This window comes from Dermacentor andersoni, chromosome 6 (genome assembly GCF_023375885.2).
Source record: "Dermacentor andersoni chromosome 6, qqDerAnde1_hic_scaffold, whole genome shotgun sequence".
Classification (NCBI taxonomy): domain Eukaryota; kingdom Metazoa; phylum Arthropoda; class Arachnida; order Ixodida; family Ixodidae; genus Dermacentor; species Dermacentor andersoni.
The window spans coordinates 88,060,343-88,074,877 of record NC_092819.1 but is presented as its reverse complement, the minus strand read 5'-3'; the positions used below and the strand labels follow the sequence as shown (position 1 = coordinate 88,074,877).

Genomic DNA, 14,535 nt, shown 5'->3' with positions numbered 1-14,535 from the left:
TGCGTGCGTGTGTGTGTGAGAGAGAGAGAGAGAGACAAAAATGGAACAAGAACACAGACGAACGAAGGTACGTTTATGTCCTTGTTTCCTCTTTTTATATTTTTTTGCCAGCGTAAAACTCAGCGCAACATAATCATGAAAAAGAAACAAGTTTGTTGATCTTGTCATGGAATCGCTGCCTGTGAGCGCGATCACTCCAGGATTCATTTACACCTATGAAGTTGTAACTAACATTTGTTACCCATTACATATGCAAACAGTGGCCCTCATGTTGCCCAGAAAGATTTATTCGGCTACCTACGTTATCGTTTGCCTTATTTATTTTAGATCGCTGTGTCTACGGCATCACTTTTACAGAGAAAATAAATTCGAATATGTGTTCCGTGTTACTTGCACGCGTCTGGGCGCATGTGTTTACGACTCCTAGTCTGTACTACATGTATATGCTGTGTCTACCGCAAGCTTGTTCGTTACTTCACTACCCGCATTTCGTAATCCGTTTGAATGAATGCACTTGCGTGGGATTTTGGTGCCTGCATTTACATGCCCTGTAATTGTAAATTTCAAACTCAAAGCTGCTGCTAACTGTGCAGGTGTCTAACCATGAACGCTCAATACGTCTGCGACATGTTTTCGCCTGGGCACCTGCAACTCCATGATGGCGATAAGCTATTTTATGCAGTGAAGTCAAGACTTATGTACCGCTCATTGCTTCTACGCTCTCAAATCCGCCGTGTGCCCATGGCCTTAAGAATGTGTCTAATTTTCCTGCTCGGAACATCGATGATAATAGCTTTATTCAGCTAACACTGCTTTCTCTGGCAAAAACACACGTGATAGGCAAACGTACAGTGTAGTTTCTTGCCCGCCTGCGGGTTTTCTCGATGCTGCTTAACACACGAAATTATATTTTACAGCTTTTTTTTTAGGCTCGTCCCTCATGGCTACCAAAAGATAACAGTAGAATATTTCGCGGGACCCTCCGATGCAGGCCGGCCTGGTGACGAAGATAAACATCTGTTCTCTCGGCAACCTTCCTCCGAATACCAATGTTGCCTCCTGGAATGTCGACCCAGAAGCCGAGAGAAAGGCTCAGAAGAAGAAGAGAAAGCGGGACAAAAAGAAGCGACTCGAAGGCAATGGCGCTCACACGCCCGTGAGCTCCAGCCGGACAGGACTCCTCAGCGCCGAGTTCGCGGGTATGGACACTAGTGCGCTAGTGATAACGACGCCGACCGAAGCAACGACCACGACCCAACCTAAAGCGTGAGTGCCCTTTTAGCTCGTTTTGAGGTGAACACGTGTTATCTTCCTAACCGCTGTGTTAGCAAAAAGAAAAATGCCTAGAAATAATGTTCCAGCTCAATTCGGTCGATTTCTACACGAGCACTTTCTCTGGACATGGATAGTCAAATAACAGGGCGAGCTGCACTCGTTATTCCGGAAAAGACGCGAAACCGTACAAAGAAATGACCGGATAGGAATGGGAGAAGCAGCCGGATAGGAAGGTCTCTTCTTCCTGTCTGATCATTCCGCCACATGGTTACGCTTCTTTTCCGACATAATAAGTATGAGCTGAGTAGTTCAGCCAGAAATATTATTAGGTTATATGCATTTGTTCTCTAGCAGGCACTGCTTTTTGTTGCTCTTGGTCTTGGTATTCTGCAGCCTTTCTTCTTTCTTATGGAGCTTTTTTGTGTTAATCGCACATGTCACCTCTACAACGAGCCACGCACTAACAGGAGCTCTCAGCTGTCCGGTATTTTCTTCGTATGGTTTCGCACTTTTTCTACCATAAATAAGTGCGAACCAGCTAGCCCAGTAACCGGGGGCAGTAGTCGTCTACTCGGACGTATTCTGACGTACGAGGTCTGTCCCAAAACTTCATTTCTTGAGCAAGCAATATATATATATATATATATATATATATATATGAGGCAGTGGCGGCACCGTTTTAATTCTCTTAATTTAATTCACCGTTTAATTCTACGTACTGTTGTGCGACAAAGCCAATGTTTACTGGTACATTTATTTTTCCAACCGATTTTTTTTTTTTACATCTTCGGCTGGTCGCAGAGATTCTCCGAACCGGAGCTGACCAATTGCGGAGGGGGAAACGAGGCGAAAGCTGGGGGGGGAGGGGGAGGCATGTTCACGTTTACAATCATCGTCGAGGACGTCTTCGAACTTTATTGCTTGTTTATTTTGTAATACAATACAGGCATGCTTAGCCGCTCCTTTGACAACGGACTGGAGTAATCTTCGAAGCAACATAAATATCTAAACCGAATGGCGCATGCCTGCGTCAGCATGGCGACTCTGCCACTAATTGAAAAAGACAAGCCATTTCTAGGTGTCCATGTCTAGAAGAAAAATGCAGTCGCAATCATGGGGTCGCCGCTTGTCTGTAATAATTTGTGTCGCCTTCTCCTGTTGTGCTTAGTCTTTCGCACAGTTAAACTTTCACCTTCACCTTCAACGAGAATTCGTACTTCTTCATTCCCAAAAGTCCCGCAGCCCAAGAGACATAACTGCAAGCGGAACAGTCAGCCATAAAGAAACGCGTTTTTTTTTTCGCGGATGAGTGTGCGTGTGTGTGTGCGCGCGCGTGTGCGGGTGGGCGGGGACGGGGACGGGTGGAGGTAAACCAACACTATGATGACAACTGTATTCCTTCTTTAAGGGAATGCCGAATTTTGCAAGTTTTATTCTCTAATCCTCCTAGAGGATAAAAAAATTAGCTGTTTAGGTTTTATATTTCTCCAATCAGTAAAGGACTTTGTGAAGGGGGTAAGAGAGTCGGCGATTTCTTTTTCCACACAAAATAACCTGGAATTTAAACAAGGCATTGTACCCCAACACACTTGGCACGCTGCCAAGGTAATAATTCTACGGCAGCAATTATCTGCCTATTCACCACGCCACTCCATTGTCTGTGAGCAGACGCCTAAATTACACCCTAGAGTATTGGAAGTGGAGAAATCGCCGCTAAGGTCTTCGGGAGCAGTTTAATTACTACATTTGCCAAACGGTGTTGAGTCCGTAGGAGAGGAATTGATTAGGGGCGCGCTTTGAGGACCTGTAATGACCTGAGAGAGAAGCACCACATTCAATCCTAATTAACATTGCCTTTCAGCTAGATTGTTTTCCATAAAGAATGTAACATTGGATCTTAATTTAATACGAGTACCTTAGTGTCTAACTTGCAACTAATTTGTCGTGAAACGTTCGACCTCGTCAGATTATTAACAATGCTAATCACACATTAGGTTAATGTAACATATTTATTTAGTATATATTGTGAAGAGACACAGACGAAGACTAGAAGCAGACAGTACGAGCGCTCGTCCTGTATGCTTCTAGTCTTCGTCTCTTTCCTTCGCGCGATAAACTAAAAATATGTTACCGTACCAACTTGAGCAACTTTCCTTTCTTTTGCACCGGGTCGCTGTTTCCGATATGGTTTCTCGCTCAGAACGTCATGAAACCTTTATTTTATACGAGAATAATGAAAGACAAATATTTTATGGTTTGGCTGTTCGGAATACATATCAATTCATTCTGATTACTTCCCTTTGAATATGTCAGAATATTTATTGCCCTTTAATACCTTTCTAACCACAAAAGAACTGCAAGTATAGGTTCTATGGGAGATATCTCCACATTTCTACTAGATTCCCACTGCAAAAATTAAGACACCAATGAATAGGTTATTAGGTCAGCCCGTATTGCACTCCTACTGTCCTCATTCCTCAACTCTTGCACGCATCTCATACTATTGATTACCGTGGAAACTATGTTGCGTCACACGACAGTTCATTTCAATTCATTTCTTTCTTAGCTCGTACCAAGAAACAGCTGTCAGTTTCTTAACCAAGTAATGGCCGCTTTTACCCTAAAAAAACAACAGTTATATTGGAACGTATCTAAATAATACACAAGCTATGAGTCAAGTCTATTTGGTAGGGGGGGGGGGGGGACGCTGAGGAAAAAAGTTGACCACCTGGTGCCCTCTAGCGTTCGCCCAAGTACACGGCCGCTCTTGCATTCCACCCTCATTGTAACGTGGCCGCTTCGTGCTCAGCAGCCGAATGCCATAGCCACGAAGCAGCCATGGCTGGTCACATTTACGAACAGTAGAGCTTTAGTATATATATATATACTGCAGGAGGAACGTGAGCAGAGTGTTGCCCCGGGGGCTATATAGCATTTCGCAAGCGCGAAGGCAGTATGTAGTCATCTGTCTCATGAACCATGTAAACGCCGGTATAGGGAAAAGGAGGCGCGATACGCGCATACTCAGTGCAATGTGAGAAGTACGGTGAACGATGCACGCCAGGTGACACCCAGTTGTCCGCGTGACAATTGGAGTAGTGTCGTTCCTGTAAGCAGCTGGGTCATGCCTTCTTTGATAGCTTTACGCCTTGCTTAAGCTAAACAGCGCACAACCTGGAAGGAAAAAAAAAAACGAATAACGGGACGAATAAGGTGGAAGAACAGACGCAGGTCCGGTGTGCTGGGTCTTCGCATTGGTTTGATATATTGCACAACTGCATGGTAATAGGTCTCCAAATACAAATACCACTCTCACGTTTCATTAGATTGAGCCGGATTTGTTTTTTTTTATTGGTGTCTTAGAACAATGTAACTCTTTCTCGACTTCAACATTTCCAGCCGGTTGGCTAAATGTGGATGTGCAGCTATGCATGCTGTTTTACGCGCAACATCATTGCATATGAATCCATCGCGATTTAGCATATAGACCTTCTTTTTCTTGCACGGGTGTCGCCGTATTGCGTAGGCAGTGGCGCTGTCTATGGACAGTAGAGAGGTTTAGTTTAGGGGACGCAAGCGGCTTGCGTACGCAAGAACTAGGGGCGACCGTACTGCGCATGCGCAGACCGCTATGTGTACTTGCGCCCTTGGGTTGTTGGGGCGGCCGAAAGCGGTCACGTTACCCACGTTACTCTCGCGGTGTACGAGACCTTATGAGTAGCTAGTGGGTAGATAATGTTATAAATCTTTCGCCAACTGTCGACAGACGTCGTTTTTATATATATATATTAGACAGGTATAACGCGTCCGGTATTCGGGTAAGCGCAGGCGGTTGGGGCGTTGGGGCGGGGAGTAAACGGGAGCGGCCTGCATGGTGCATCCACCTGGTGGCGCACAGCTCAAACGGACGAAAGCTGCTAATATTGCTGTAACTAAGTTTATTCTACTTCGCTGCTGGTGTAAATTTTCGGCACTCGGGTAATCGTGTTGCTGCAACAGCTGCTGCTGCTACTGCTGCTGCTGCTGCTGCTGCTGCTGCGCCGCCGCCTTACCACTTCCAGTGCCTCGCTACCTATCGTAAACTGCTGTTCTCTTCCGAGACTGTTAAACATTACCTTAGTTTTCTGCAGATTATTTTTAGACCCACCCTTCTGCTCTGCCTGACCAGGTCAGTGAGCATGCATTGCAATTGGTCCCCTGAGTTACTAAGCAAGGCCATATCATCAGCGAATCGCAAGTTATGAAGGTATTCTCCATTAACTATTATCCCCAATTTTTCCCAATCCAGGTCTCTGAATACCTCCTGTAAACACGTTGTGAATAGCATTGGAGAGATCGTACCTCCCTACCTGACGCCCTTCGTTATTGGGATTTGGTTGCTTTCTTTAGGGAGGACTACGGTGGCTGTGGAGCAGATATAGCAATAGCCACAGCTTAAGTGTAGCGGCGGTCAGAAGCAATAGCGTGATAGCAAGAATTATCTATAATTTGTTCACAGTGGTCAGATCCACCTCTCGTATTATCATGCTAAACGAGCGAGCAGGCATCATCAATAATAGTGGCGTAGACAATGGTACATAGTCGGGCGAATGCAGCGCTTCAGACATTATTTATTGCGAAGCTCGAAGTTTCGCGATCTAGTGGTTTCTGCAACGCCGCTCATCCCAAGGGACTGTGGGTATAGATCCGGTGAGCAGACGATGGCAAGAAAGAAACTAAGACGTCTTGCGAAACAAATTCGTGCAGTGTCCTACGCAGCAGAAGTAAAAAGAAGTAGCCCACGCAATATCAGCGAAGGGACCGGTACTCACTCACCCCGAGTACGGACATGTCACCACTTTTGTTAATGGCATGCCAGATGTTACGAGACGATACCGGGACGGCTGAGATATTGTCTTGCCCCTGTCACGTCAGCTTTTGCTGTTCCCAGAGGAAACGAATGGACGCAGCTACAAAGAAGAAATGGTAGAGGTGGTTTTGTGTTGAACTATCCTGACGCGTAGTGAAAGGCATCCCGAGCTGCCAGTGGTTGCGCATATATATAGCCAAAGAGGCTAAAGAAGGGACGCACCTCGACCCACGACTTCGAAATAGAGCCGCTGAAATACGAAGTGTGCGAACTAAATGTCGAAAAACGTAACCCTTGGGATGGCTCGATTTAGTTGCTATTATTATTCTCACTCCAAGGCGCGTCTAAGGTCCCGAACCCAATTGTTTTTCCTCTATCTGTCGCAGTGGCTCCTAAACACACGCCAATTAACCGGGCTAGATGAAGATTGACTTTTCCCATCGGCGATCTTCCCTGCCGTTGCACTGGCTATGCACCGCAATGCTTTACGCTTCTACTTTTACTCATTCTCTTTCTCAATTGCCTTCCCCCAATACCGCGGTTGAGGCGCCCGTTAGAGTGTGAGACACCTCGGTTTTCCTCTCTTGATAACCACTTGCCCTTGCTACAGTGTGCGCGGGAACAGGAGCGCCTACTCGCTCCGATATTGCTTCCGTAGAACGGCAGCCGGATCCTGCTCGCGATGCTCGAGTTGTCGAGATCGCTGTTAGATGCGACGACGTTGGCAGGCTATTCGCCCACCGCCACGGAAGAGGTGGCTCCCCTGCGAAGTGCGAAACTAAATGCGGCTTTCGTCACAAAGCTCGGCCTGTAGTATCTTTATCTCGGCAAGCATGAAGGCGGTAAAGTGCGGCTTTCAGATTCCATGCATGGAAGTCTGCCTACGTTACTCGTAGATGATTTCAATCGCTATGAAAGTACTTTTCACGCTAGAATGGAATACACGTTTGGCCTGAAGCTAGAATCTGACATTAACGAACCGATCACCCAGTGGGGAACTGTGTTGGACTTGGTTTTCTTTGACCTCATTGCAAGGCGGGCGGAATTCGTCGTGGATCGAATAAGTTCCATACCTAACTACTTTACTGATCACAGGACGGTGTTTGTGCTAATTAAGAACAGCCGAGAGGAAGAATATGAATCCATGGATGACGACGAAGGTGTTATGGAATAAGACAGTTCGTCTAACCAATCAAGTGAAGAAATTGATGAAGGTGGCAGTGAAGAAGATGTTGAGCAGTGATGTGTGTAATAGTTGGTTGCAGTATGTACAAGTGAAATGTTTGTGAGTGTGTTTATCATATGGTAAAATAAACGTACAAACTCGTATTTCCATTGGTGTGCCCAACTTTAATCTCATTGATATCAATTCTAGTAAACCAAACACCTAACTCTCGTTACTTGAACGTCTTCGAGACGGTGGCGGAATTTTTTTTTTTTCATGCGCGGATCCACAACCGCAAAAACATAGCATCTAAACATCCACTTATGTTACCATACCTTCCACGGTGTAACAAGTATGTCACAAACGCTGGCTATGTATGACTTCAAGAGTTAACTTGATTTTAATCCGATAAAACAGGTTTGCTCGCGACGAGTATTCATGGTATAATATCGAACTTTTGCATTTGTTCACCGAAACGCTCGGCAGTAACACGAGGACTGAACTAACACTGCAGTTTAGATTCTATTAGCACCACTTGCTTCTTTCACTGCTTCTCAAAATTAGGTGGTTCTTCACGTGTTTACTTTCAGCGCGCAAATTTGAAGTAAGGCTAAGTGAGGCTTACAGCTGTTTGCAGAATGCGAAAAGGAATTTACCCATATATATTCGCTTTTCCGTGCTACACGTTAAGGTCACTTGAGCAATTTACTGGTGTTAGTTGCTTGAGGAATAAACATGACGAATATGTTTGGCGAACTGACACAGGCTGCTTGGCCTAAATGTTTTAGTGAAATATGCCTTTTGGACCATACGGATGCAGCCAGAAATAAGCCGAAGCATCAATAATTAGTGGTATGACACATATTGAAGATATAATTCTCCGGTGGAGGGTCAAAAATCAAGTGAAATTTGTAAAAATTGTGGTGTCTTCCTTACGAAGGTTTGCGACGTTCTCTTTGATGTACTGCCATAATGTTTTATGTTCTTCGTTTGTATAATTAAACAACGCTGCATTGAGACATGATGAGGCAGAAGGTGCTTGAACTTTCCTTATCTAGGCACCTTAAGCTGCGCTGTAGCAACTCAAGTATACTTTAGGCATTCCAATTGTCGCTGTAAAAAACCGCTTTATGGTTTAAATTCGAAGTTGTAGTGAACTGATGGGTTTTGCATGCAATGCGTGCTTCGCCATAACGGCAGTCGGTTGCTACCGTTGCGTGAGGGGTGTGCCATATTGTCGATAAAGGCTACTGAGGGCCACCATGAAACATTTCATCGCTTGCAGTTGACTGTCTCCCGATCTTAACCACGAAACTTTTCCTTCAGGTGATTGATACGATGGCATTTGTGAATCAACTATGTAAATACTCTACGCGACGCGCCGTCTGTTGGCAGCCATCAGCAATTCCTTTTATGAGGGCGTGTTTGAGTGAGCGGTGAAAGTTGCAGCAAACCTCCATGCGCAGTGCGCGCCTAGCTCTTTCTTTCACGCATTAATAAAGTGGCCATATTTGACTAGAACAACTCGCCATAGTAATAATAATCATGATGACAGCTTCGCTGGGCAGTGTCTTTTTAACACGGATAACATGTTTACACCAAATACCAAGATATTTCTTCCATGTAAAAAGCAATGTCTCTGATAGCTAAGTACGAAGGGAATGTTAAGTGTTTAGCCGAGCATCATAAACAACTTCGCGTTTTGAATTTGTAGACATTCTTTTTACGCAATATTTATGGGCAGACACGGCGCATATATGCATTGCCAAACCAGTAGACCCCTTCAACGCTGCACAGCTTGTCATATCCAAGCCGAAGATTTTATCGACTTACGCGCTTTTGAAGAAGGGACTGTGGTTCAGGCATGACAGCAGAAAGAAGCCGACATATCCTTCAATAAGTACGGCTCGAGCAACCCACACCCCAAGCCTACACGAAGGGAACGAGCGCGCGCGGCAGCCGAGCGAGCCGGAGCAAGCGGCGGCCTGGCCGTGACGTCACTCGCAAGAGGGCGCCACTCCAAGTTCTCGCCGCTAATACTGGTTACGCTATCAGACGCTTTCATGGTCTTGGCCTAATGTACTGCGCGTGCGCAGAAGTAATGCAGCGAGCTTGTAGGTCTTGAATGAACTGCTGTTTGTGCACCAGTTCTCAACTCTACCATGCACGGGGTTGCACGAGCACATGTCAAGCGAGTGCAACGTTGCACCTGGACGCCTCGTGTCGCGCGCAAATCTAGAATAAATGTATAGCGGCAAGCGAGATCAGTTGTCTACAGCTAAGAGGAAGAGGACAAAATAACACTTATAACTCCCATGGGAACTATATAGCCCCGTCCGACGGTTCTGTCGTAGTCCCAGGGCCTCTGTCGTATACGCATCCCACCTGGCCCAGCACATTATTAATGTCCTGCAACAGAAACAGCCAGCAAATTTTATTCGACGTTCGTGAGGGAGTGGTCTACTCCTTCAAGTTGCCGGGCTACTTGCTCGGTGGTAATTTGGTTACTCTTCTGCTTCTTAATGGCGGGGAACTTGGACATAGTGTCTCTCTCACGACGGAATGCGAAGCCCATTTACATTTCGTTGTTGCTTCAGCCCATGTGGTGGTAGTACGGCGGCAACAATTTGTTCGCTTAAATCGCTAGTACCCGCGGCGATAACCCAGTGGCTATGGCTCTGCGCTGGTGAGCTCGAGGCTGCCGGTTCAATCTCGGCCACAGTGGTGGCATTCCAATGCCAGGGGAACGCAAGAAACTCTCTAGTAACGTGGGTGCGGTGCATGTTAAACTACGCGAGTTGGTCAAAATTATTCTATCGCCCCATAATATAGCATGCCTCATAATTAGATGTTTGGCACGTCAAAACCTAGAAGTAATTGTTTTTAGGGATTTGCTTATCAGAAAATGAAGCACGCAAAACAACGCCATAGAGAAAGCAATTTATCATACTATCGCTGTTTAGAAGCCTGTCCTGCCAGCTTTGCCAAGTTGTGAACATGGGCTCATTTTCTTCCTAAAAACTAGGCAGAATGAACGAACTGTTGCGCTAGTTGGGTTTAAATAACTGTCAGACGTAATTAGCGCTAGAAAACTACGAATGCGAATAGAGGAACGTGTTCTGTGCTTTTATTCGTCCAGCCTTTCTTTATGTCCTACCTACTTTTGCTAATTACAGCGAGCAGTGATAACGACCGATTTATTGCGATAGCAATCATGCAAACACTCCAGGCGTGTTCGCACTGTCGGCACCGCCGCCACCTTGCTGTCACGGTATCAGGCGCATGCGTGGACTGTGCGTGGAAGGTGAAAAGGGGTACTATTCTGTATATCGCTGAACCACGCCAGATCGTCAAATACTATACCGGCAACATTATGGGCCAATTAGGCAAGTCGTAGCAGCCCTCTGGCACACACTGGCACGGTCCCTTCAATCGGCGCTGCGACGAAGCCAGGGCTTCGATTTCACTGCCGCCGTTGCGACAGGAGCATTGTGCGTCCACTCACTGGTGTTGCTGCTGAAAACGCTAGTGTGCATCTCATGAGCGATCGGCGAGCGATACCTGCAACACCGCCGGCGGCACTCCCCATCACACGCCACTGTTGCGAGGCAACCCGTAGCGGTAGCTGGTAGCTCGCTCGCGTGCTACGTCGTTAAGGTGCGCCAAGACGTCGCGCTAAGTCAACTCACCCCACCTATTGTTCATCATCCTTGGAAGGAGTTAAACACAACGCTAAACCAAGCTATCGCTTTGAATGAATCGCCCTTCGGGCGAAAGTGCCATTTTGTTTCTTTTATGAAAGAAATGCTGTAAACAGTGCCGTCCCCATGCCACGAATCAGGAGGCGCAGTGTCGAGTCACCTGCTACAAAGTGTTTGCGCGGCCGCGTGCATTACCTGCACTTTCGACCATACAGTGGAGGCGAGAGTGCCGAGAGCTCGTGCACAACCGATCGTTGTACTGCTTCGAATCGAAGAGCGCGACGGGCTTAGCGCTTGCTGCAATGTTGAATCGAAGGCGAGAAGGCAACGCTTGCTTTGCTTTCATAAAAAGAAAGACATTGCAATTCTTGATTTAGTAATACGCGCAATTCCATCGAAACGAATTCCGGAGAACGCGGGGAACTAATCGTGGCCAGTAACTGCAATTTGCATACGCTGCGAAATCGTGGCCATAACTTGCAATAAAATCCATTGCTACACTTCACTTACTCTCGGCCATGAACCTTCAGACATGCTGTCGCAGAATACTAATGCACTTTACGCTCTCTGATGTGGAGTCACGTTCGAACGAGGAACGCACAATGACATTTCTAACCCGTTTTTCCAGAGAGTTACGCACAAATTATGCACAGAAAAAGAAATTGAACAGACCTGCGCATTCGGTCCCAACCATAGTATCGTTTTATTTGTTTCATTTTGTTCTTCTGCCTAGTCCACCAGCTCGTGGCACATATATGGCAGCTAAATCCCATATAAATGCAGTTACTTCAGGCAAAGAACTGAATAGCACAAATGTACTAATCTTTTTCAACCATATTGACCGGAAGTCACGAAAGCATGCCTTTCAAATGCTTACGGTGGCATTATAAAAAGCGATGGAAAATTATTTCATTCAGACACAGCTTTCGGCGAAAAGAATTTTGGCAACTAATAATGCTTTATTTTTATTGCCATGGAACGATCGCTTCACTACGGCCGGTGCCATAAAACCCAGACAAGAGATCTTTGCTGCAGCTCGTGGTGTATACACTCAGTCCAATGAGCTATCGCCATTGGCAATTTGCGAACATCATTAAAATAAGGTTCCGAGTCGCGCCAGCAATGCAGGAAGCCTGCACAACAGCTTTGCTTGACAACGCCGGAATGCGCCGTTAGAAGGGAAAAAAATAAAATAAGATAGCCAAGATGGACGACCGACGACCGGCACAAAAACCGAAGTAAATCAATATGGGTTTCATCGAGTACATGGCGAAGCAGGTTGGCTTACCGGGCAAGTTGGGGATTCGTAACTGTGAGTGTACAGCACGAAGGTTAAACGCGAACGAACCAAGTGGCGAGGACACGCGCTGACTACCAAATGAAGCTTTATTGCCAGTGCGCATAACTTTTACAAGGGGTTGGAAGAGCTGTCTGAAAAACAAGAAGTAGCGAAAACGGAAGCCAGGAAAACCTACAAGTGAGAAGCAAAGAAAAGAACAAGGGAGAAGCAGAACAAAGAAAACATACACAAAGCAGAGTAAAGTAGCATCACGTGCTCCTACCGTATGCATACGTTTTGCGAAAACTCTAGCTCTATATCTGATAGCGCAATGGATGGCTTGCTGACGCATGCGCTTTGTTCACGCGTCATTTGCCCCACTTCAGTTACGATGGGAGTTCGACCATACCGGTTGTGAGGTTCTTTCGAACCAAGCAGCATAGCCACGTGTGCTTAGTATGCTGTGCCAAAAAGCCTTTTTTGCCGTTGCCCACCATGCAAGCTTGTTCTCGCAAGCACTTATTAGAGCATCGGCCAGTCTGCCCCACGTTACAAGCGTCGCATGAAAGACGAATTTTGTTCACACCGTTCTGTGTACAGTCAACATAGTCCTGTGTCTGACCTTGCAGGACACTTAGGGATTTTTGTTAGAGCACGTCTTCTTTGAAAGCAGACACAGCTTGTGTGGGGCGAACACGAGATCATATACACAGAGCCTTGTCTACCTCTCGTATTTTCTCCATTGTATAATTTTTTTTGCTACTTACTTGCCGGTTTTTTTTTCTGGTTTCCATCTTCACTTGTTCTTGTATTTATTTATTTATTTATTTATTTATTTATTTCAAAGTACCTTACAGGCCCCAAGGGGAGCATCGAGTAAGGGGGGCGCCATTGAACAAATGACAAGAGAAAACAGATCTATGAGCACTAAAAAATGTGAGAGCTATAAATGTTTGTAATGATCACATGCTTCCAAAACAGTGTAAAAAAAAAAAAAAAACGCTAAATCAATACAAAGAGTTATCTGGAAAGGAATGAAAAGTACAATTCACCCTAACATAAAAAGCGCTGTAACACTCGAGCAAAATAACATACATAGCGCGAGTACACAAAGCAAACAAAATTGAAACAACAATAACAAGAAGAAAAAAAGTGACGTATTATGTGACATGACATATGTACAGATGAATATATTTGTTATGATGACTGTAGGTTTAGTAGTTGTCTGAATTTATCATTGCTCATTTGAGCGACAGTGCTATTAGGAAGCGAAATCCATAACCGAATCGCTCGTGGTAAAGCCGAGAAGTTAAATGCGTTAGTGTTGCCATAAATGCGAGTGAGACTTAAATCATTATAAAGTCGTCGTGATGTGCAAGACGCGCGTTCCAGTGGCAAGTTTGATGGCTTGATTTGGTAAACATATTGATGGAGCAAGGACAGGAGTGCTATGTCACGTCGGCTACTCAGTGATTGAAGGGAAAGGTCGAGTTTTATTTGGGTAATGCTTGACTGGTAGCTGTAATTTCGGGATATAAATCGACTAGCTCGGTTTTGGATGGCTTCTAACATGCGGATTAAGTATTCATGGTAGGGAGACCATATAGGGGACGCGAACTCAAGCTGAGGGCGTACAAATGATATGAATGCTAATTTACGAATGTTAGACGGGCAATTACGCAAGTTGCGACGAATATACCCAAGAGATTTAGAAGCGTTTGCGCATATGTTTGAAATGTGAAAGGACCAGGAAAGGCTCGGTGTAAGATTTACGCCTAGGTATTTATATGCTGATGCCCGAGATACTATATTTGAGTTTATATAATAGGAAAACCTATGAGTTGATGTTTTTCGCGTGAATGTCATTAGTTGGCATTTAGACGAGTTAAGTTTCATTTGCCAGTCTTCACACCATTTGGTAACGAGATGAAGGTCCTCTTGAAGAATGCGATGGTCATCAAGGCTGCGAATTGGTCGATATAATATACAATCGTCGGCAAAAACACGCATGCAGGATGAGATGTTATTGGGCAGATCATTGATGTAAATAAGAAAAAGCATGGGTCCTAGTACGCTACCCTGCGGTACACCGGAACTGACATATGCAAGGGGTGACGTAAAATTATTAACGACTGTAAATTGCTGACGATTTGTTAGGAAGTTACGAATCCAGGAGAGCGTTAAGCAGTCTAATTTGAGAACGGATAACTTGGAAATTAAACGGCAGTGAGCCACACGGTCGAAGGCTTTGGAGAAGTCGAGAAAA

At 45.4% G+C, this 14,535-nt stretch overlaps 1 protein-coding gene across 1 annotated transcript in view; it reads left to right on the top strand.

Moving 5' to 3' along the window:
- The window catches only part of LOC129382464 (uncharacterized), a 45,532-nt gene that overhangs the window by 8,044 nt on the left and 22,953 nt on the right, over positions 1 to 14,535 (top strand). The window contains exon 3 of the mRNA XM_055066461.2: positions 992 to 1,266. Within this exon, the coding sequence (XP_054922436.2) occupies positions 992 to 1,266 (275 nt within the window). The remainder of the gene's footprint in view (positions 1 to 991; positions 1,267 to 14,535) is intronic.